The sequence below is a fragment of the Pipra filicauda genome, unplaced genomic scaffold, assembly GCF_003945595.2.
Source record: "Pipra filicauda isolate LSUMZ 115617 unplaced genomic scaffold, ASM394559v2 scaffold209_size2725305_pilon, whole genome shotgun sequence".
NCBI classification, from domain to species: Eukaryota; Metazoa; Chordata; class Aves; order Passeriformes; family Pipridae; genus Pipra; species Pipra filicauda.
In genome coordinates, this window is record NW_024104320.1 from 1,307,267 (window position 1) to 1,327,509 (window position 20,243).

The window sequence follows — 20,243 nt, forward strand, 5'->3', positions numbered from 1 at the left end:
GGAGGAAAGGGAAGCATAAGGGTCAAGGACAGTGCACTGAGCACTGGAGACCCGTATAAGAGGTACCCAAATGTCATTAGCTGGGGGCTAATGGCAGCTCTCTCCTTGTCCATTAGGTAGTAGAACCATCCAGAAGTACTGAACCTCAGCAAAGTGAGTTTGCATTTAACAGAAAGATTGTGAAATTGCCCCGGTCTGTTGGAAAAACAAAGCCACAGCATTGACTAATTAGCATATATATAAACACATAAAATGACTATTAACATATAAACCACTAATACATAAGTTAATTTCAGTTGTATGTGACAATAGAAAATAAATTCATACTTTCATGTGTGAAATTTCATAATTCCCGGGATTTACCTTGCCTAACTCCACATGCTTGAATGTCAGGTCAGATGAGTCCAGGTCTAAAGAATGGGTTAGTGCAACCTGGTACTAAATGTTGGGGGTTTTTTTAAGAACCAGTTAGATAAATGTCTGACAGGAGTTTCTGAATAATAATTGGCACTGTCCCGGGTTAGAGAGGTGGATTCTTCAGCTACATTTTGAATGGTAAAAATGGTCCAAGGCTTGTGGTTTTCTGTCAAGGCAGGAAAACCTGAAAGTAAAAATGGCTAAAAATAAGTTCATTGTCCAAGCTGAGAAAACATAGATGAAAATGAGAATCAGGGGAAAGGAAGTTAGGCTTGATTATACTGTTTATACTATTTCAGTGATTGAAAAGATATGAAGGGAAATTCACATGAGTATAGAAAATACTATTCTATAATAGTAGAGGAAAAAAGGGAAGAACTAGTTGAGGGTGGTGCAGGGCCTACTTTATACACTTTCTGCAGTGATCTCTCACTTTTTAGCTATTATAAAGAAGAACAAAATAATATTTCATTGTGCAAAGTCAGCATCATAGATTGGCCAGTAGAACATCAGATTACTTTGATTTTGTTGCATTTCATTTGTATATTGTTTCGTTATTCTTCTCACAAAACTGTTTTCAATATCAAAAAAGAAAAAACCTATGTGGAATATAAAACTTCTGTTGTTAGCATTTTCTCAGGAAGTGGGACAATACAAAAAAACCATGAAGAGAAAGCAGACTGCTGCATGCTTTGTAGGTAACTTATGGAAAATGTAAGGTAAGTTTTAATTTTACTTTGAAGCAGATTGTACTTTTAAGTAAAGCTATAGCAACTCCTAAAAATATACTAGGATGCATATAAATGTGCTGGATAAAGATACAGAGTCATTAAAATGGAAATTTAGACTTTGTGGTATGTTGTTTGTTCCTCATGGGGAAATGTTTTGGAGGAACTGGTACACCATTTAGACTTCTGAGCGCCACTGGTGTGGCATAATGACTGTAGTCATTCTGCTTCCACTTCTAATTTAAGCTCCTAGCCTTCCTAACTTTCCTCTGCTTTAATTACAGAAGACAGACTTCCCTGTCAGGTGACTCTGGACAGGAGCTTAGCCCCAGTAGCCTTGTTATTCTTCCAGAAGAGCCTGTCCTTTCTCCTGGTGAAATAAGGAGTCAAAAAAGGGGGTTAGTGCCTTCATGACATTTAGGTGATCTGAACAACTCCCCTTTTCCTAAATTGCTTGATTTTGGCCCTATGAAATAGCACTTCTGGGGGATGGTGAATGCTTCTCAGTCTATGCTTTTCTCCTTTTCACAGCCTACTCTCTGCTCAACTCGTTTGGTACAAATTCCTTCTCTGTCTCCACATGCCTTTATCACTGTTTGTGCAAAAATCTTCTGTACAGCTTGTGCTTAATAGAACAATCCTCTTCTATCTCTCTACTTTGCTGATTCTCCATCTGTTCTGCATCCAAACCAAAGCTGAAAATTTATCCTCTGCTTTGCAGGAATCTTTTCAGCATTTCTTCCAGTGCTTGTATTGCTTTCAATTATAACTTTACAGCCCTGTGATATACACTAGATACAATAGTTCTGCACTGCACTGCTCTCCTGAGTCATTACCTGAAAACAAATATTTTGTTCAATTGTCCAATTTTAAGTGCATCTATATACTTTAAACACCTGTTTTAAAATATATGTACATAATAGCATGTTCATAAATGTGGGGGCAGTTCTATTCTTTAACATTTACAATTTTAAGGGATTGTGATGGTTTCACATATAGTATTTTTTTCATAAGCCTTCCTATAAAATTGTATCTAATAAAATGAACTAATAAAGTGTTCTCAGTTGTTACCTAATTGTGCTGGGTGATGATAGAACCTTCAGGCAGATTGATTCCTCCTTAGGTTCAATAACCCTCGCCACATACAGCAGTAAAAAAAATGTCACCAAAATATTACAAATCCAGAAATTCATTAAGCAGAACAGAACTAAGTTTTTTTAATTTTACAGCCAGTTATTCTCTGAAGCTAATTGTATTGTCATCTGAAGGTTTATTTGTCCATTTTTAGCTCCACCAAACAGAACCGAACCAAACTTTGACAGCTGTTCAAAGAATCTCCTCTCATTCCTGATCTTCTCCACATTTGGATCATTTTATGGAAGAGTAAATGCATGAAAAATTAAAATGGTAATGTGACAGACTGACAATGAAATGTCTAGTTGTAAATTCTGAGGTATCTTTAACACCCGGATACTCACTGATCAGATTATCACCTTCCCAGAGTTCCCCTGTAATATATTTTCTGTGTTTCATTAACCTCAATCCAAGTGGACCAAACTGTGGGACTATCACTCATAGAAGATAATAGCTGTGAGAAAAATTTCATTGTTGTTCTTCCTTTAGATAAGCCTAAGTAGTCCTCTAAAATATATCATCCCATCATTCTAGTAAGTTATAATTAAGTTTCATTTTGCTTGACCATAGCATAAGTATTGTAAATACCACATTCTGTTATGAGACACAAGGATGTTATTCAAGTGTATTTGCAGGATTAGAAACATCTGCTGCTTGGAAATTGCTATGTCATTTAGAAATCTGATAATGTCTTCTCTCCATACTAAGTCTGCGAACCTCTGTGTTACTTATTTGATTTCAGTGAAGGAAAGCATGACTTAAAACTAAATTTTAAAGCAGTAATAATACAAATACCCTTTTGAACAAAATTTTAATGCAAAGTAGCAGGAAATCCAATTAACCCAATAACTGTAAAGTAACAGATGTGTTTAATAGTTAAAAAGTCAGATTTATTTGTTGTTTGGAGTATTTTTTTACAATCAGCAGTGTTCCTCAAGGCTGCTTAAAGAGATCTTTGTGAACAAGGCAGTACAAATATACCTGGCTACCTGGCATGCCTGTGGTCGTAGGTGATTTAGAATGATGATTCCTTTGTCTCTGGGAGGATACTTGCGTGAGGAGAACATTTAATTAAATTAATTGAAACTCTTTACTTATTTCAAGAATTGAAATTGTTCCTTGTGAGATTTCTGGCTGCATCACTGGACAGGTACTAATGCCAAATCTCCAGATACATTAAGGTCCTTCAGAGCATATCTGTGCCCTGTGAATGGGCTTGCCATGGTTCCCAGACAGGGAAAAAAGACTCCCCAGGAGTATTAATAAGACCCAAAATGCGTAATATGAAAAACAATTCCTAAAAGTAGTTTGAATAAGTGTCAGCCCTTTTCTGTTTCCCTGGCTGTACAGGATGAAGCAGGCACACCTTTCCATAGTTTCAGCAGTCCAAAATGCCCTCACACACGTGGCTACTCGCTACACTTAATCCATCTCTTTGTGTTTAGAGAAAGAAAGGTTGGGGAGTTCATTCAGTTCTTCCCTTATGCCTATTTTTATTACCATGATCACGATACTTTAATTTTCAGGAGTCTGACTGGCTGACTCTCAGCTGTATCTGTATTGCCTCTTGTCTCTGAGGGTGAGATTCATCTGGCTAAGTGTAAATATTTGTGTTCAAACCAGTCCCCCTGCTAGCTTTTGCAGTTAGTGGAAAGGAACAGGCACTTATTTATTTAATAGGGACGGTTCACCACAATCAGTTTTATAAATCTCTCTTAGGACATGAGTAGTCTGCTGTAGAAGTGCTTTTCTGTTTTTGACTGATCCTACAGGAGGGTAGATGAAAGGTTCAGTGTAGACACTTGCATTTAGCCAAATGAAATTTACATCCAATGTCTTTGATCCTTAATTTATCTTGCAAGATTTTTTCTTTCTCTTCTGTGTGCATGTATAAGTCTACATGCTGTGTAAGACCCTGACAGGAGACAGTGATGCAGCCTTTTTAATAATTGAACATTTTCATATAAAAAATAAGCATTTCTGAAAATGTTGCAGGTTTCCATGGGATCCAACTGGAACAGAGAGAAGAGAGCCTAAAGCAGTTTTATTTTTTTTTCCTTCCTCATTTTCCTTAATGAATATAAAGGCTCTTTAGCTGTAGTTTCTTCAGCTTTTGTGTGGACTGTACACCTGCATCACCTAGATTTGTTGTTATCGCATGATTTTTAGCATAATATTGTTTCTGCAAGAACATCTTGACCACACTCAAAGTAGACACTAGTCTCTGCTTCACTGGCAGCCATTAATAACAACAGCTGTGGTGAACTTCCCTCTAGGTCTGATCCTTCAGAAGAAATCATGAGGGTCCAGCCAACCCCAGGATGTAGCTATAGTGTAACCGTGCCACGGATTTTACAGTTAAAATACATCAAAAGTACTGAAGACAGCTTTCTAGTCACTCAGTGTCTGAGACTGCAGAATATCTCTGTATTGCAGGAGAAAAGAAGGTCATTAGGGTTCTTTATTCAGAAATTATGTCACTCTGCTTGGTGGTCGCATTGGGATGTTTTTTTTGTAGGAGTGACCTCCACAGACTTCTGAACTGTCAGTTCCATCCCTTATGATTATCTCTTGTGTGGCTCTGAATATTAATGGCACAAAGCCGTCCTTGTCTGCAGTGAGCACAATCCAAGAAGAGCCTACAAAAATTAAGCAAAAAAAAAAAAAAAAAAAAGAAAATGAGTGCACTGCTCTGGTTACGTAAATGTAGAAGCACGTTTTTAAAAGTCAGCCAGCATGCAAGCAGAGCAGGGTTCCTTTTTGTGCACTAAAGCCTTATTACACTAATGACATTAAGATCTGACAATCCATGCTCAATACATCTTTGTGTAAATGCAGTGAGGGGCTAAATGGAAGGTCTTGCAAGGTTTGAGGCATTTTGTCCCTTATTTAATTTAAGTTCGAAGACAAGGAGCATCTTTGCCAGTTCTGATAATCTATAAGTATCTCCGTCTTCTGAAAACTCAGCCAGCTTTTCCATGCTGACTTTTGTTCTAGTGACATCTACTTCTGCTTAGCCTTTTCACTCATCTGCTCTACCCAAATGACAGAGAGATCTTAAAAACTGGAAAAGTTGGCAAAGAAAATGATTGTGCTGTATTTGGTCTTGAAGGGAGTAGGGGTTTCCATCTCCTTTACTGTCAAACCAAAATTGTTCAGTATGTTTTCAAATTCATACAGCAAATGGAAGTTACACTTTGAATATGATTTTAAAAGCTGATACAATAAAATTTCTTGTCCTTTAATTATTTTTTGAATCTTCTCATAATGAGAATGAACAAAATCTGAATGACATTTTTAATCCTTTTTTTTCTCTGAAAAGAGACAAGATTAAAATCAAAGACCTCAATACCATTCAGGTTCACTTTCTTTATTGCACAGAAGAAAAAATAAACCTCCTCACCTTTGTTTTTTACTTTCCTTTGCAAGTCAGCTTGAAAATGAAGCTATATGTACCATCTTTTTTTTTTCTAGTGATTCATCTGTTTTCTTTTGAACTGGATATTGCAGCTCTTATAGAAAATAGTGAATTCTCTATTTGTCTTTATTTTTCAGTTTGACATTTTATGAAAAAGAAAAGAAAATCTGTGGTAACTGAAAATCATTGTGGGAGCCCTTGTATGACACGCTTTCCTTAGAGCATATGATCCTGTCATTACTGAGCAGGGGCATTAGGTGGGATATGAAGGAAAGAAAGCCCTTATATGTTCTGTGTTGGGATTTAAGATTTTGGGATATAAAACTGTGTTTAAAATGGAATGTGAAAACAAAGAAGTATAGAAAATCCAGAAGAGCCGTGTTTAATTTTTGTCAGTCATAACAAAGCATGTGCCTGGACAAGGAAAATCTCCCCTCCTTAAACTATTAACGAAACACTTTTCCAGGCTGAGACACTATTGCATGTTGTCATGTCACCTGTTACATCATAAGAAGATTGTCATTCCAAACCATGAATCTTTAATCTTCTGCTCTTAATACTTTCTTTCTAATTCTGGACAGACTTCAGGTTCTGTGAGCAGTGGGCCTGAAAGTGGAAGTTCTATTGTCCAAATGGATGTTACATTGTTCGTCAAATTGATGAAGAATACTCTTATGTCAAACTCTTCAGACTTCTTATTTTCATCCCTTGTAAAGGTTTGAAATTCTCTGTGTCATTGGTAACTTGCTTTAAAGCATATCCCACAGTAGTGGAAAAGCCTTGTGCAAAGTGTAGCACCCTTTTGCTATGACCAATTATTACGATGATGATGTGCCAAAAAGAGACACTTCTGTGTGCTGGTACCAGGGCATTCCATGACAGACTATATTTAGCACAGGTAATGGTATTGCAGTCCTGGGCTTAAAGTGCAAACAATGAGCCTGTGTTCACTGCTATGATGATCTTAACAGCCTTGCTGTGGGTATGAATTTGGCCTGCAGTTGTGAATTTTTTTCCCCTAATCTATTGAAGTTTAAGTGTTTATTCATAGTAAAAAAGGCCAGGCTTATATTATAATACAAGCATGCTCTTCATTACATCCTCTTTAATTATACAGCACCAAAGAATGGAAGTGATATTTTTAAACTTCACATTTAATATTGATGTCTGATGTCAAAGGAAACTTTTAGGAACATAAACATGTACTAGCCAGAACTACATAAAGAGCTGCATAACTACTTCTACTCCAAACCTGATATCATTGCAGGATTTTGCTGAGTTTTAAAAAGATTCTTGTTTCAGTTTTTCTTTTTGATGTAAGCAAACAGACTCAATTTCAAAAAATCGAGCAGAAAGAGGAACACATTAGGATGATTCTGAGACATTATCTTTTTGATATTTCTGAACTCTAATGCATGAAATTGAGGAGTGGTGTTCTGCTAATGAAATATTCAACTGTTCTATAGAGCTGCAAATAAGTTTTCTCAGTCCTGCTGTTTATTATGGGCATTTCTTTCCAAAATCAAGAGCTGGAAATACAGGCCAAAAATGGTCTCCTTGCCCTGCAGTGCTGCATTGTGTCACTGTAGAAGGCCGCTGGGAAACAGCTCAGGCCTCAACAGCAGGTAGGGCTTTTTCACATATGCTTCCACTGCACTGCACAGTCGAGGGAGACTACTGACAAAAATATGAAACCTGCATATCCTTATCTTCTGGAACAGCCTCAGAAGAGGATCATAATAGACTGTGATGAGAAAAACCACCAGAAGCAGTATAGAGAAATGGCTAAAAAATGGCAGTGCATGTGTTGCTGAGAAGGTGACACATAAGAACCAACAAGGACAAGGCAATTCAGAGACCAGTGTGGGGCCATGATTTCCCTCTCAGCTTCTGTCCTTACAAGTTAATCAGTGGTGGGTGGCAAAAATGGGAGACTGGCAAATAAGAACATTGAGCTGCATTGTTTATCTTACATGAAAATAGTTCCAAATGCTGGTTGATACATAAATATATGTATAATATTCTGAGAATTAATTTTTCACCAGTCTACACTCTATTGTCAGGTCTGGCACAAACTTGTAAAGATGGGTGAAACAAAATGCCAAAAGGTCTCAAGGCAGCACTTGTACTTCCAGGTAACACAATATGCTGATTATTTTGTCAGCCTTGCTCTGTAGAGGCATCTAACATACTACTCTGCTAATAGGTCATTCTGCAGTTACCCAACATTTAAATGATTTCAAGAGATACTCTGCTGTATTTCAGACAGGGGAAAACACACACTTGTCAAAAAAAGTTATTTGTCTCATTTTACTGCAGTCTGGGGTAATTATTCTACCACAAATGCCTCTTTTATACTAAAAGTCACAGGTGAAACCAGACACCAGAAATAAAAAGAACTTACCATGTTTCATTTCAATGACAGGCAGATCAAACAGCTGCTGGACTAAACTCAAATGGATCTTGCCATCACAGAGGAGAACATCTTTTGTTTCTTCAGTAATTGATCCATTTGAAAAGCTTTTCTTCAAATGCATGTATATAAAAGAAAATATCTTGTTAATGGCTTAGACATTGAGCCTGAGTTCTTTTAACCATTCCTCTGCTCTTACACCTTTCAGTTCTTTAGTACTTTTGCTTTTTCTTTGTCTGTCTTTCCTGCAGTTTATACGTGACATCATCATGCAGTGCCATTCTAAACGCAATCTCAGTCCCATGTGAGGATTATGAAAATGCCTCTTTGCTTTCTGTTTTGTGAGCTGTAGCTCAAAGCTGCATCAGCCCTGCATGTGTAATGTATTGGGGCATGTGTCTGTTGGGCCTCTCTGCCTGAAGAGCCAGTTCAGTGGCAGGGAATGTATCATGCCTGGAATAATGTTGTCCAAGATGCTGCCAGGGCAAATGAGTACTGTGCTCAGTTTCAGCTGTATGCGTGGGTGGTTTTGATATCCACTGGTCAGCTAAAGTAACCTCAGGGTTATTTTGACACAGGGAAAATTGCAGGGAGAATGGACATAGTGACAACGTCTCTGAGAAGCTGTCGTAGCAAGGTAGCTTGGGAGAGTGAGGGAATATATGGATTTACAGCCTTGGAATTTGCCTTGACATTCACTGACAGAACACACTTGAATACAAAGGTGCTTCATCCGTACTTCATGAAATTTACGTGGCCCTGAGAATCGACACCTTTATGTTCCATCACTCTGGTGCAAGGACCACGAAACAGTCGAGCTGCTATGGTTATGGAATGGATATAAATTTGCATTTACATTTTCCTATCTGCTTTCATTTGAAAGTCATTTTAACTTCGAAAATTTTCCAGTGACTTAATGTCATTATGAAATATGTGAATGGGACATTTTCTTCTAAATAATATTGTTTTACTTTGTCCTGTGAATTTAATTTTGTCCTTTCCTTGCTTTCCACCTGTGTAGTTCCATGTGTTATGTTTTGCTTTGCTTTTATTTTTTTTGCTTTGGCATCTTTATGTTTGCAATACCCCATATTTTACATATTTGTTATGTGAGTAAACAGTCTATTTACCCTATTTCCTAGACCTTTATGTTTTGTACATTCAGAAGAGATCCAAGGTAATGTTTTAGAATGGACTGAAAGGATGTCATCTATCCTGTCTCCTGTTCTAGTCCTACCCTGTCTGTGCCTACTTCATACCCTTGAATCTTTGTTGCTAATGTGAAACTTACAGTTGAATGAATTCATAACTGCATCTTCTATTTCTGTGCACAGTAATCTAACCTTTGACTAAATAAATGTCTCTTTTAATGCTTGTCTTCCTTTCTAATTGTGCTGTCTTTTGACAGTTGCTCTCTCAGTGAACATGAGCTTTTTTGCTGTGTAACAACCTTTCTAAATCAATCACTTTCACTTTTCTGTACATAGTATCTATGCTGTCATGCAGCCACATTGGATTCTGTAAATCAGAATGTCTACTGGCTGTTCCAAAAGTATTTTCCCCAACTCTGTTATAAATTGGTCATGCAGATAGTCTATGGCTGATTGTTATTTATTTATTTGCTATGATTTATTTTATATATAAGAACCATAAAAAATATCTTTCCATTAAAAACATGAGCTTTCCAACTTTTAAAGGTCTTCTCATCTCTTTCCCCATTCAAAAGAGCCAGAAATTTGCTGCTGCATAATTAATAAAGGAAATACCTAAGAAATGCATCAAAGAATTATAATTTTCTTAGTCAGAAACCTATAGCAATTTTTATTGTAGCTGTAACCATATAAGAGAATTTTTTGGTCATTTTTAGGTCTCTTCAAATTATCCATTCTATTCTATTCTATTCTATTCTATTCTATTCTATTCTATTCTATTCTATTCTATTCTATTCTATATTCTATTGAACCTTAATACACCTAAAACTCAATGGGCTGAATGTTCAGCAATGAGCATGTGCTTAGCATAGACATTGCAAGGATACTCTTTGGCTCTACAGGTGTTTGTGCAAAGCTTTTCATTGCTGCACGTTGTGGATTAGCACATCTAACAACTGCTTCATTTTCCTGATTTCAGATTGAAATAGCAGAGTTTATTCAAACTGATACTTCAGTTAATAAATTATAGAAAAGGTGGACTGTAAATGAGACAGACACATTATCTTGACCTGGGTGGTTCATTTTTTCATTTAGATATGCTTCAACTTGAGAATAATCAAAAAACAATCCAGCTCTGCTACTGTTGACTTTAAATCAATTGAATGGAAATATATACTAAGGATGACTTTGTTCTAGTTTGTTTCCTACTTAGCCTTGCACATTATTGTTGGAACAGCCATTGGAAGACATTTTTGTATATACAAAGCTACATGACATTTGATTTTTATCCTAAACAGTATTTCAAGTACAGACCTCAAAGATTGTCTCGGAGTTGTTTGTCTTTCATCTTATGAGTGCTCATATGAGCTCTTCTGTCTGTCATATACTTCTGTTTATAATGATAAACTTATCCATCTTTACATTTATTTTTATTTTTTGACAAATTCTGTCAGGTCAAGAATCTTCCTCTGTTTTAGTCTTCTAATTATTTAGCCTTTTTTGTTTAATGCTTAGTTTAAGTGATGATAACGTGCCTTCTCTTTGAGGAATGTGTTCACACACGTCCTATCACAGATTACCTGATTTAAACCCGTGCACTCTTGTAAGGCAGGTAACTCTTAGTATTCCATTTTTATAAAGGATCATACCATTACACAGGAAGCTTAAGAGATTTACTCAAGGTCATGGAAGCAACTTGTGACAGAGGTAGAAGTACAACTAAAATCTCACCTCAGTACTTCCCATTTTCATGCCTTAACCCAAAGACAATTTTCTAGCCAAATTAAATTTAATCCACCTCTTCCAAAAAGCCGTGTCTGGCTTTGCTGTGTTGATATTTATCTCCAATAGAAGCCAGAGGACTTGAAGTTCCCAGTTTGAAATCACTTATATTAGTTGCTTTGTCCTAAACCAAAGTTTATTGGTAGAGTAAGAACGTATTAATCACAGAACAAACAAATATATTGCCGCATGCGTGAGTGGGTATTAAGTTTCTTTAGTCAACTTCCTATAGTATGTCAAGTCCAGCTTTCCCTCATCAAAAATCCAACAAAAAGAAACCATTAATTCAATAATTGTTTTCCTTCACCCATGTCAGCCTGCCCCTGATCAGATTTTATAGCCTGTAAAGGGTGTTCTGGGCAGCAGCCAGCCCAGAACAGCAGTGCCAAACTGTCTTTCAAAACTCATGTTTTGGAATGCAAATATGTACGAGAAGGAAATCGTTTACTAAGGCAAAAAGGATCCCTGCATTAGATGTTACATACACTGTATGTCTGCACGATGAATGAACACGTTTTCTATCCCTTTTTTGCACCCCACTGAGCTGTCAGCTGAAGCTGCTTCTGCCTCTTGACCTTTTCACCATTCGTCTTGTATTTCCTAATGCACTGCCTACGCTTGCCTGGGTGCTGAGATCATCTTAGTGAACTTAAATTCAACAGCCGATGAAACAGTGAGGTAAATAAGAATGTGCTACCGTTCTGTATTGGGTTTACTAACACTGGGTTAATGACCAGTTCAAGTCTGAATGTGTTTTTCTTGCCCATGGATGTCTAGGAATGTAAGTTGTTTTTTCAGATGAGGCGTCCCAGCTGTGTGCCCAGTGCTGCATTACCTGCTGAGTGATGTGCCTCACTGATGTACCCACACACTGCCTTCGTTCCTTTCATAAAAGTATGATATTTTTGATTCATGGTCATCTTGTAGTCACTTAACATGTACAAGCTTTTGTCATCCTTGCTTGTTTCTAGCTAATGAATCCCCAGTTTAAAGCAGAAATTTCATCTGTTAATCCTGGAATATATCACTATGCACTTTGTATTAGTTAATTTAGTTCAATCCTTTTCTTTTTATTCTAGATGCTAAGGTCATCAATTTACAGGTGTGATATCCTTATCCTCTACTGAAAATACTACTGATTTAATGTCATATGCAGATTTTATTAGCATAACTCAGCAGACCATTAATGAAACTTTATGATAAGCCTGAAGATCAATCATGAGAAAATCCACTAGTAAATTTTTCCCATTTTCTTCTATATTACTATAATCATTTACTATCTTCCTTCCAGCTAATTCCCTAATCATCTTATAGTCCTTCTATTAATTCCCATTCTCTGCTGTTGAAAAAATAATTTCCCCTGTAGCACAATTTCCAGTACTGTACTGAATCACAGGTATTTTAAATATTCTTCATCTCCTTGGTGTTAAAAATCAGTTCTTATGTAAGGGAAAGGTATCAGGTTAGTCTGTCACATTCCCTGCATTGTATGATGAGTAGTGCTGTAGTTACCTAGAACTGTTTTCATTCTCTTAAAGCCTTGCTTTCATCTCTCTGTGTTGTGCTCCAATGGTTATTTCAGGTTTGATACCTTAGCACCCATTAGTCAGCTTGCTTTTACCTTGCCCCCACGTTCAATGTGCGGGATGAGAAAAAAAAACTAGTAAATTAGCTACATGTGGGGGTTCTGGCCCAGAAGACAATGAAAAGGGACTTAAATAGCTAAGGAAGAACACTGAAGAGGAATGAGAACAATGATTTTTGACATTGTGTGTCTCACTGAGCCTTGTGCAGCATTGCCACAGGTAGTGTTCATTAGGTTGGGCACCCTGCACTGCTCCCTTTTTTTGTCATGATTTCTACTGTTGCTCTGATTCCTGCTTGATTTTTTGGTGCATCCTGGTTTTATTGTGGTGGAGATCTTAATATCTTTCCTTGCCCTTATGTGGGACATTCCAGTTGCAACCTCAATTAACCTGGCAGAGAAGCATAAGCCTGTAAAATGTTTACGCTGGAAGAGATCTCAGGTGCTCAGAGGTGCTTAAATCCCAGTGCAGTTTGCGTTTATAGCACATCAGCACTGCAGGTGATATGATGCTGGGATTTCTGTTAATAGTTCTGCAACTACTGTTTCAGGTGTACCTGTCATCTAAGATATAGCTTTTGTGCTTGTGCTTCCATGATCTTTATATTTTGAGTGGTTTGGGGTTTTTTTTAGCTCAGATCTTTACTTTCTTTGCACAGTGTGAAAACTTGGCTTCATTTTCGATGTTATATGTTCCTTTTCTTTTGTGTCTGTGTATCCAACAAACAAATCATCTGTTCTAATGAAAGGTATTGTGTCTCCTCTGCTTGTCTGCTATTGATCAGTTTCAAAACATTGTTGACAGAATTTGTTCATAACAAATTCCTCAACCTTTGCTCAAAATGTTATCCATGCATTAATCACACATTCTCTTGACTTGCAGGTCCTTCTTTTACAGTCATCCTAAATCTTTTCCTTCCAAATTTCAGGATAGCTGACTAGTTTCTTACTCCAGGGAGCAGTCATATCACCTTCCTCTTCCATCATTTTCATGACTTACTTTCTATTGCTCAAGAGTCAAAACTGCCCTTTGGATTTTAAGAAAGGTTCATGGTCTTATTACAACTTATCATTGCAGCCTGGTCCTTGCTCATTTTACTATGGCCCCTCTTACAGCCCCCTTCTTTACATCATGTATTTCTATCAAAAGAATGTTACTGCCATAGGTTTGGACCCTCTCTATTCATCTTTCAGCTCTGTGTAAAAACAAATTGTTCATTTTATAGCTGACCTTGGCAATAAAATTTCCCATAGTAAATTGTATGAAGGTACTATAAAAGTAAAAATTGACTTGTGTGCAATTATTGTGAGTACTAAGAAAGTCATTGTGACTGATTGCTGAAAAATATTTATTTCCTGTTTAATTATGCAATATATGCTCTCAGTGATATACACTTTTGACATAGTACTGCTTGTGAGCAAAATGTTGAGTTTTAAGATATTAAGATGAATCTTATTCCTCCTGGAGAGGTTTGTCTAAATGCCTTTAATTTCAAATCCAGATTGGCTTTATTTCCACTGTAATTAGCTTTTGAATGAGACCAGTTTAAATATTCTGCAGTTGTTTCTTTTCCGGAAGAAAAGGATGATAAAAGTATCTTTTTGCAAAATGAAACAGAAACAAATCTGTGACAGATCCTCTTTTTTTTTTTTTTTAATTTTTAAATAATATCCTCTTATTGCATTTGTCTGTCTGCCCTCCCACACTACCCTGAATCACAAGTCTGTATGTGATGAAAGAGCAATAATATTTGCTTTTCAGGGTTGAATGATCAAGTTACCTCCGGTGGCTGAATTCTATTACACAAGTGATAGTGCAGTGACATTTCCAAAGTGTGAGTGATCGTGGTTTTCTTCTATGGCTATGGGCTACAAGGAATATAAATTCTGGTAGCACTGCATGGACGTGACTTCAGAGGAGTCATAGCCAGGATTGCACTAACAGGATAAACAAAGGTTTTGAAGACTATTTAGTGAGCAGACATTATGAATAATTAAGTAAAAATGTTTTGGTTTATAGTGGTCCAAGCAGAACTGAAAACACACATAAATATGTCGATAATGCTTCTGCACAACAGTGTTCATAAATGCTCATTAATTATTGCTACATTTTTATCTATTGTGTTTTAAACTTTCCTTTTATGTTTTAAATGCATAAATAGAGTTACGCAGTAGTGATCATTATATTTTATAGAACAATAGGTTTCTCGATCAGTATTGAGCCTCTGCTGTGCTGGGGGTTATTACAGACATTTAAGAAGACATGCACTTGGCACAAAGAGCTGAAAGATAATGGCCATATTATTGACTGGACTGCGGTGTTCCTAAAGCTTTAAATGTTTTCCACTGGCTGATATTTATATCATAAGGCAATAAAGCCATTTCCTGACTTTTTGCACTGTGAACACAGAGTCTGGCTGGAACCCACAGTTCAGCTGGTCTCTGAGCTCACAAAGTGCTAATCAACTCCTGAAGGAGGAACAAGGTTCAGATGTCTGAACCTAAACTAATCAAAACAACTATTTTCTCTGAAAATTATTATCTGCCTATGAAGCAAATATTTCCCCGTCTGTCTGGAGACCTTTTTGCCAAGTCTATTTTTCATTATTTTTTGGCATCATGCTGTGATCCTGTTAGATTTCAGAACAGGGGCTGAACTATACAAGGCATTAGTTGAGACTTCCCCAGGAAAGCTGTGTGTGGAAAGGCATTTAAGTGGCACATTTTCTGAGTCATTATAATGTGGTGCTAGCAGTTCTTGCTGCTGGCTCAATGTGAAACTAACCTGTTCAGATAAATAAGTCTTCCTTTCTAAGTGTAGTTTGTCTAGCAGTATTTTAGAAGCACTTAATATTTTTTAATTTGCTTCCAAAGGAAAAAACAGGTTAATTAATTCTCACTGCTTGTGCAAGCAAACGTGCACAGTGACTTCAGATCTTAGATTAATGCTACGTATCACAAATAAAACTTCTCTTTGGAAAGGTTAATCCAATTGAATCCTAGAGATAAGGCTGCTTGCTAAATAAATAAGTTGATTTATGTTAAGAAATCAGAATTAATTTGAACATGCTGACGAACAGAAGGACTTGCTTCTTGGCCAATAAAATCCTAAATTATTTAAAATAGATATGTTGCTTTTTCACCAGAATTTGTATAATGTATTCAAGTTAAGTTATTGACTAATTCAGATCGAAGGCTTTGCTTTTATCCAGAGGAGATGACATACTAGAATCTGCTTAAATGCCAAGTAAATGATTGTTAAAAACTAAGGAACATGATTGAACTGAGTCACCATTCCCTTAATGAGTGTTTAAGGAGGGATACTTAGATGTCTCTATGGAATTCTTTAAAGTAAAAGAAGGGAAATTTGTTTGAGAAGTACATACTTCAGCATCATCACAATGTAATGTATTGTTTTGACACAATGCTGCTTATGTTGCAGTAGATAAGAATGCATTTATAAGTGGCATCTACATCCTGAAAGGGACCTCAGTTTTAGCAGCAATACCACTATCATCAACATGTTCAAAAATTTGATCAGTATAATGTTAGTGTCACTGCAGATAATACTAAGAATAGCCAGAATTAATTACCCAACCTACATTCCTTAGCTGAAATTCTTATTGAAGCCAGTAGGAAATTTGCCAAAACAAGGATAGATAGGAGCATGATGGTTTGCTATTCTTCTATTTATTTAATGAAATTATAATTACATATTGATGAATTGGGTTTTTTGTTTGTTTGGTTGTGGGTTTTTTCCAGAAAATTTTAAGTGGTAATATGTTTTACAAATTGAATACATCCAGCTCTGTGAAGATTAGTGGTGAGAAATCAAAGTAGGAATAAGCCAAATTCATGTCATGCCCATTTGAATTTTTCATAAATTGCAATTCAGTGCTTTGTTTCAGTCTTCCTGTGAGTCTGGCTATCTTCAGACTTTGGACTTGAACTTGGCTTTGAATTTATTATGTTTCTGGTGGGCTACTACCACCCTACTCATTGGCTCAGCTCTGCACTAAACTAACATAAACCTTCTGTACATTAACAACTCTGGCTCTGTTCTCTCTCTTTGACAGACGCACACAAAATCAGCCAGTGTTCAAGACAGTTGTGCATAGATGAAGAACAAACAGACAAACCTCCCATGTGAAGTATCCTATAAGCGACCCACAACATCCTGAGTTATTGTTTCAATGACAAATTATAATTCCACTTTAGATTAAGCTTGATGCCAAACCTAGGTTGCATTTCTCATGCGTTGATAAGAACTGAAGTGCATCCTCTTGATTTAAACCTAAAGAAATGCAAGATTGTTTAAAAGTTTAGTGTCCTATAGTAATATTTTTAAGCTGGTAAATTGTTACCTGGTAAGTGATATGAACGATGGGTGGTTCCTGTGAGCACGGATAGGCCAAAGATATCCTCCTCCCGTTTCTGGCGAAGTCCGTTATTTCAGAGAGACTCACTTGTAACTCATTGAAGCTGCCACAAAGTCTCTCTAAATTTCTAGATATGTGACTCACTCCTCTTTCACTTGGCAAATTGTTGTTTTTAGGAGAACTTGGTGTTTCTCGGATCTCATTGAACTGCACTTTAGGGGATGTTGGTCTGCTGGAAATCCTGGTAGGTGATCCAAAACCACGAAGAGACACTGAGCGATTCGTAGGTTCAGCATCCAAAGTTTCCAAGGCCACCGGGGAGTCACCTGGGAGCCTTTTTTCATCCAGGTCACTCACACTTGATGAAGAGCTCTGCTCATAACTAGGGCTCTTTACTTCTTCGATGAGTCTTCTCCTACCACTTGGTGATTGAATAACTGTGCTTCTTGGTATTAACAGTTCCCTGCTTTGAGGTTGGTCTTCTGTAGCAAGACTTTCAAAGAACTTTCTTTTTCCAGGTATATTAACAGAGGATTCAAAGTTATAAAACATATTCTGCTTAGTCTCCGGCAACGCTGAAGAATTTTCTTCCAGCATCAATTCTTTGATCATGAGACGTATTACATACCTGTCTGAACTTGTAGATGGAATGAGATTAGGATCAGGGAACTTCTGCTTACCAATCAGAATCAGTAAGAGTTTATCTGTTAAAAAGCATAAGCCTTTTGGTCTTTCATTTTTTTCCAGCTGGATTTGTTGAATATGAGGCATGCAGGAAGAGGTTACTGAATACACCAGAACAATGTTAGAAGTATTAGAGGCTAATGCCACAATCTGAGCTCTAAGATCAAAAGCCATTATATCAGGAACCAGAATACCTGGGATGGTGACTTTTCTGGTGGTGGTTACTTTCCTCTCAAAAGTCACCAAGATCAAGTGAGAAGAATCTTGACCATTTGTTGCTGCAGAGTCTTTGCGTTTCAGAGTGACGAGAGGACTGGGATCAGACCGACGGTGGTTTGCAAGGATATGGGTTAAATCCACTGGACCTGACGAAGAAGAAGCAACTGAATCAACACCTGATCTATCTGAATCTATGGACTTTCTTCTCGTGTCCAGTGAGTATTCCTCATCACCAAGCACCAGAGCAGAGTGTGAGATTAAAGAACCAGCTTCTGTACCAGACGGCACATCAAATGCAATGCCTGCATTGAAGCCACAGATATTATCTAAAGGAAGCTCAGTAGCTACAGCAATTTGGAAATCCAGTGTAGCTTCTATAGCACAGATATAACCTCCCACATCAAAGACTGGGCAAAAGGAGCAGATATTTAGAGTTTTCTGAGCATTATCCCATATGTAGGAGTGCAAGGCACTGCCTATAGCAACTACTAAGCGATTACCATCCTTCGTCCAGCAAGCACAGTGGATGAGCCCACTGCTCTTGATATCTGCCTTAACCCGTGCGTTGTCAGTACGAACAGCATGCAAGACTGAAGCATCCCGTTTTGTAAGCACAGCCAAGACCTCCTTCTTTGGATGCCAGACACAGCCCTGAGAGAGCAGTGGGAATGGCTCACCAACTTCACAAGTCTGAGAAATCAATGGTTTTTTCCTGTCTGCAGTGCTGTAGCGCAGCTGCCAAATGCTTACGTGCTTTTTGTGCTGAACGGCGAGCAGAGCTGGGGTGTCTGTAGAGCAACATGGGCCCCAGTAAAGCCCATGAACATGTTCAAATTGGCCAAGAACACTTGAGTCTCCAAATTTCAGCTCTCCATTTTGGTAGTATAAAGCGGTCAGTATCACTTGTTTCCCATCTGTCCAAGCAATTCCATGCATGGGATGGATGGCCTGATATAAAGCATTGAGGCCAGTTCTCAGCAGCTTTGCCTTTCCCAGTTCCATCTCTTCAAGATTTCTCTCTAATGGTGGTTGTTCCAAAGTACAGAATCCACAGAATTCAGTTGTAGTTCACGATGAGGAAAATTTTTTCGCATGTCTTCTTCCCTTCCTTTCCAGAATGAAGCTGGTTTTTTCTGCTCATAATCCAAGCGCCTATATTGTGAACTCCTTCCCTGTAGGCCTGCAGCTGCTCTTCTAAGTATAAATCCATGTGAAAGCTGCTTTGGCTATGTCTTTTCCTGGGAGGAGTTACATCTTCATGTGATGGCTAACAAGGTTTAACCAATTACTGTGCATTTTCGTAGAAGACTATTTTTAACTCTTCACTGCTGAGAATATATTTAAAAATAGCACCCTAATACCTCGACCTTCAGTGAATGAAGGTCTTAAGTGAAGAGAGAGATCATATACTGTTAAGCCTAAGTATTGAGCTACAGCCTGAAATAATGACCTGACACTTTTTTCAGCCAGCCTTTGAAGGATAAAAGAAGATTTAAACATAACTGAGAACTGTATGAGGCAGATTGCAATCTCTGATGGGCAGCACCTTTCAAAGATACAAGATCCTAAGTGGCTACAAAAGGAAAGGAGTGAAGGGAAATCATGCTCTGTTCTATTATCAGTTACAAGAGAATGAAGGAAGGTGAGATTTAAAAAAAGAAAAAAAAAAGCAAAGTAGTCTAGAAGCAAAGACAGCTGATTAGTGATTAGAGTCTGTTTTACTGGGACAGATTTCCTAGCTACAAATATATATTGATCTCTTCCTTGGTCTTCCCAGCCACCTGTGTCTGAGGGCTGTTCCCTCATCACATAGACAAAATGTGAAGGGGAAGCCAAAATTTTCCTTTTTCTTTTAACTCCACAGTGTCTACAATATGTACCATAACATGGTGCAAGATCCTTGAGTTGACAAAGACCCAGAGGAACCAACTGATAAACTCCTGTAACACAGCAGGGCCCTGTGAGGATATGCCAGTTTGGGTCAGCTGCACTGTTTCAGGCTCAGAGCTGGCTCAGAGGGACTGCCTTTGGTGTCTCCACCCTTCCCTCCTCAGTGCATCCTTCTCTGGGGGTACCTTGGACAAAGCTTGTGGATCGCTGAGCATAAATGGTCAGGGTGGGATTAATTACTTAAATATAAGCAACCATTGCTATTTTCAGTGCCCTAATATAACTGAGGCAGCCACACTGGGCTGGCAGATGTGGCATAGGACTTATAGAGTAGTAGTGCCATTCTGGAATGGCAGTTGGCAACAAAGAGATGATCCCTACATAGTCCCTAGACTGTCTAAGATGGCATTAAAAGCTTATATGAAGGTGACTGAATCTCATCC

General features: G+C 37.7%; 1 protein-coding gene across 1 annotated transcript; it reads right to left on the minus strand.

The window, feature by feature from the left end:
- Positions 1-4,409: 4,409 nt before the first annotated feature.
- Positions 4,410-18,912, minus strand: LOC114002882 (WD repeat and coiled coil containing). The gene is made up of 3 exons (XM_027749271.2): positions 16,993-18,912; positions 8,102-8,222; positions 4,410-4,918 (listed from the first exon to the last, which is right to left on the minus strand). The coding sequence occupies exons 1-3, from the start codon at positions 18,910-18,912 to the stop codon at positions 4,752-4,754; spliced, it is 2,208 nt and encodes a 735-aa protein (XP_027605072.2). The 3' UTR covers positions 4,410-4,751.
- Between the last annotated feature and the right edge of the window lie 1,331 nt (positions 18,913-20,243).

What these genes read in the sequence shown, in the direction of transcription:
- LOC114002882 (XM_027749271.2), bottom strand. Translation starts at nt 18,912, where the DNA reads ATGGAACTGGGAAAGGCAAAGCTGCTGAGAACTGGCCTCAATGCTTTA. An exon ending in TCGTTCATATCACTTACCAG is followed by an intron (nt 8,223 to 16,992) that starts GTAACAATTTAC and finishes ATGCATTTGAAG; the next exon opens with AAAAGCTTTTCAAATGGATC. An exon ending in TGTCATTGAAATGAAACATG is followed by an intron (nt 4,919 to 8,101) that starts GTAAGTTCTTTT and finishes TAATTTTTGTAG; the next exon opens with GCTCTTCTTGGATTGTGCTC.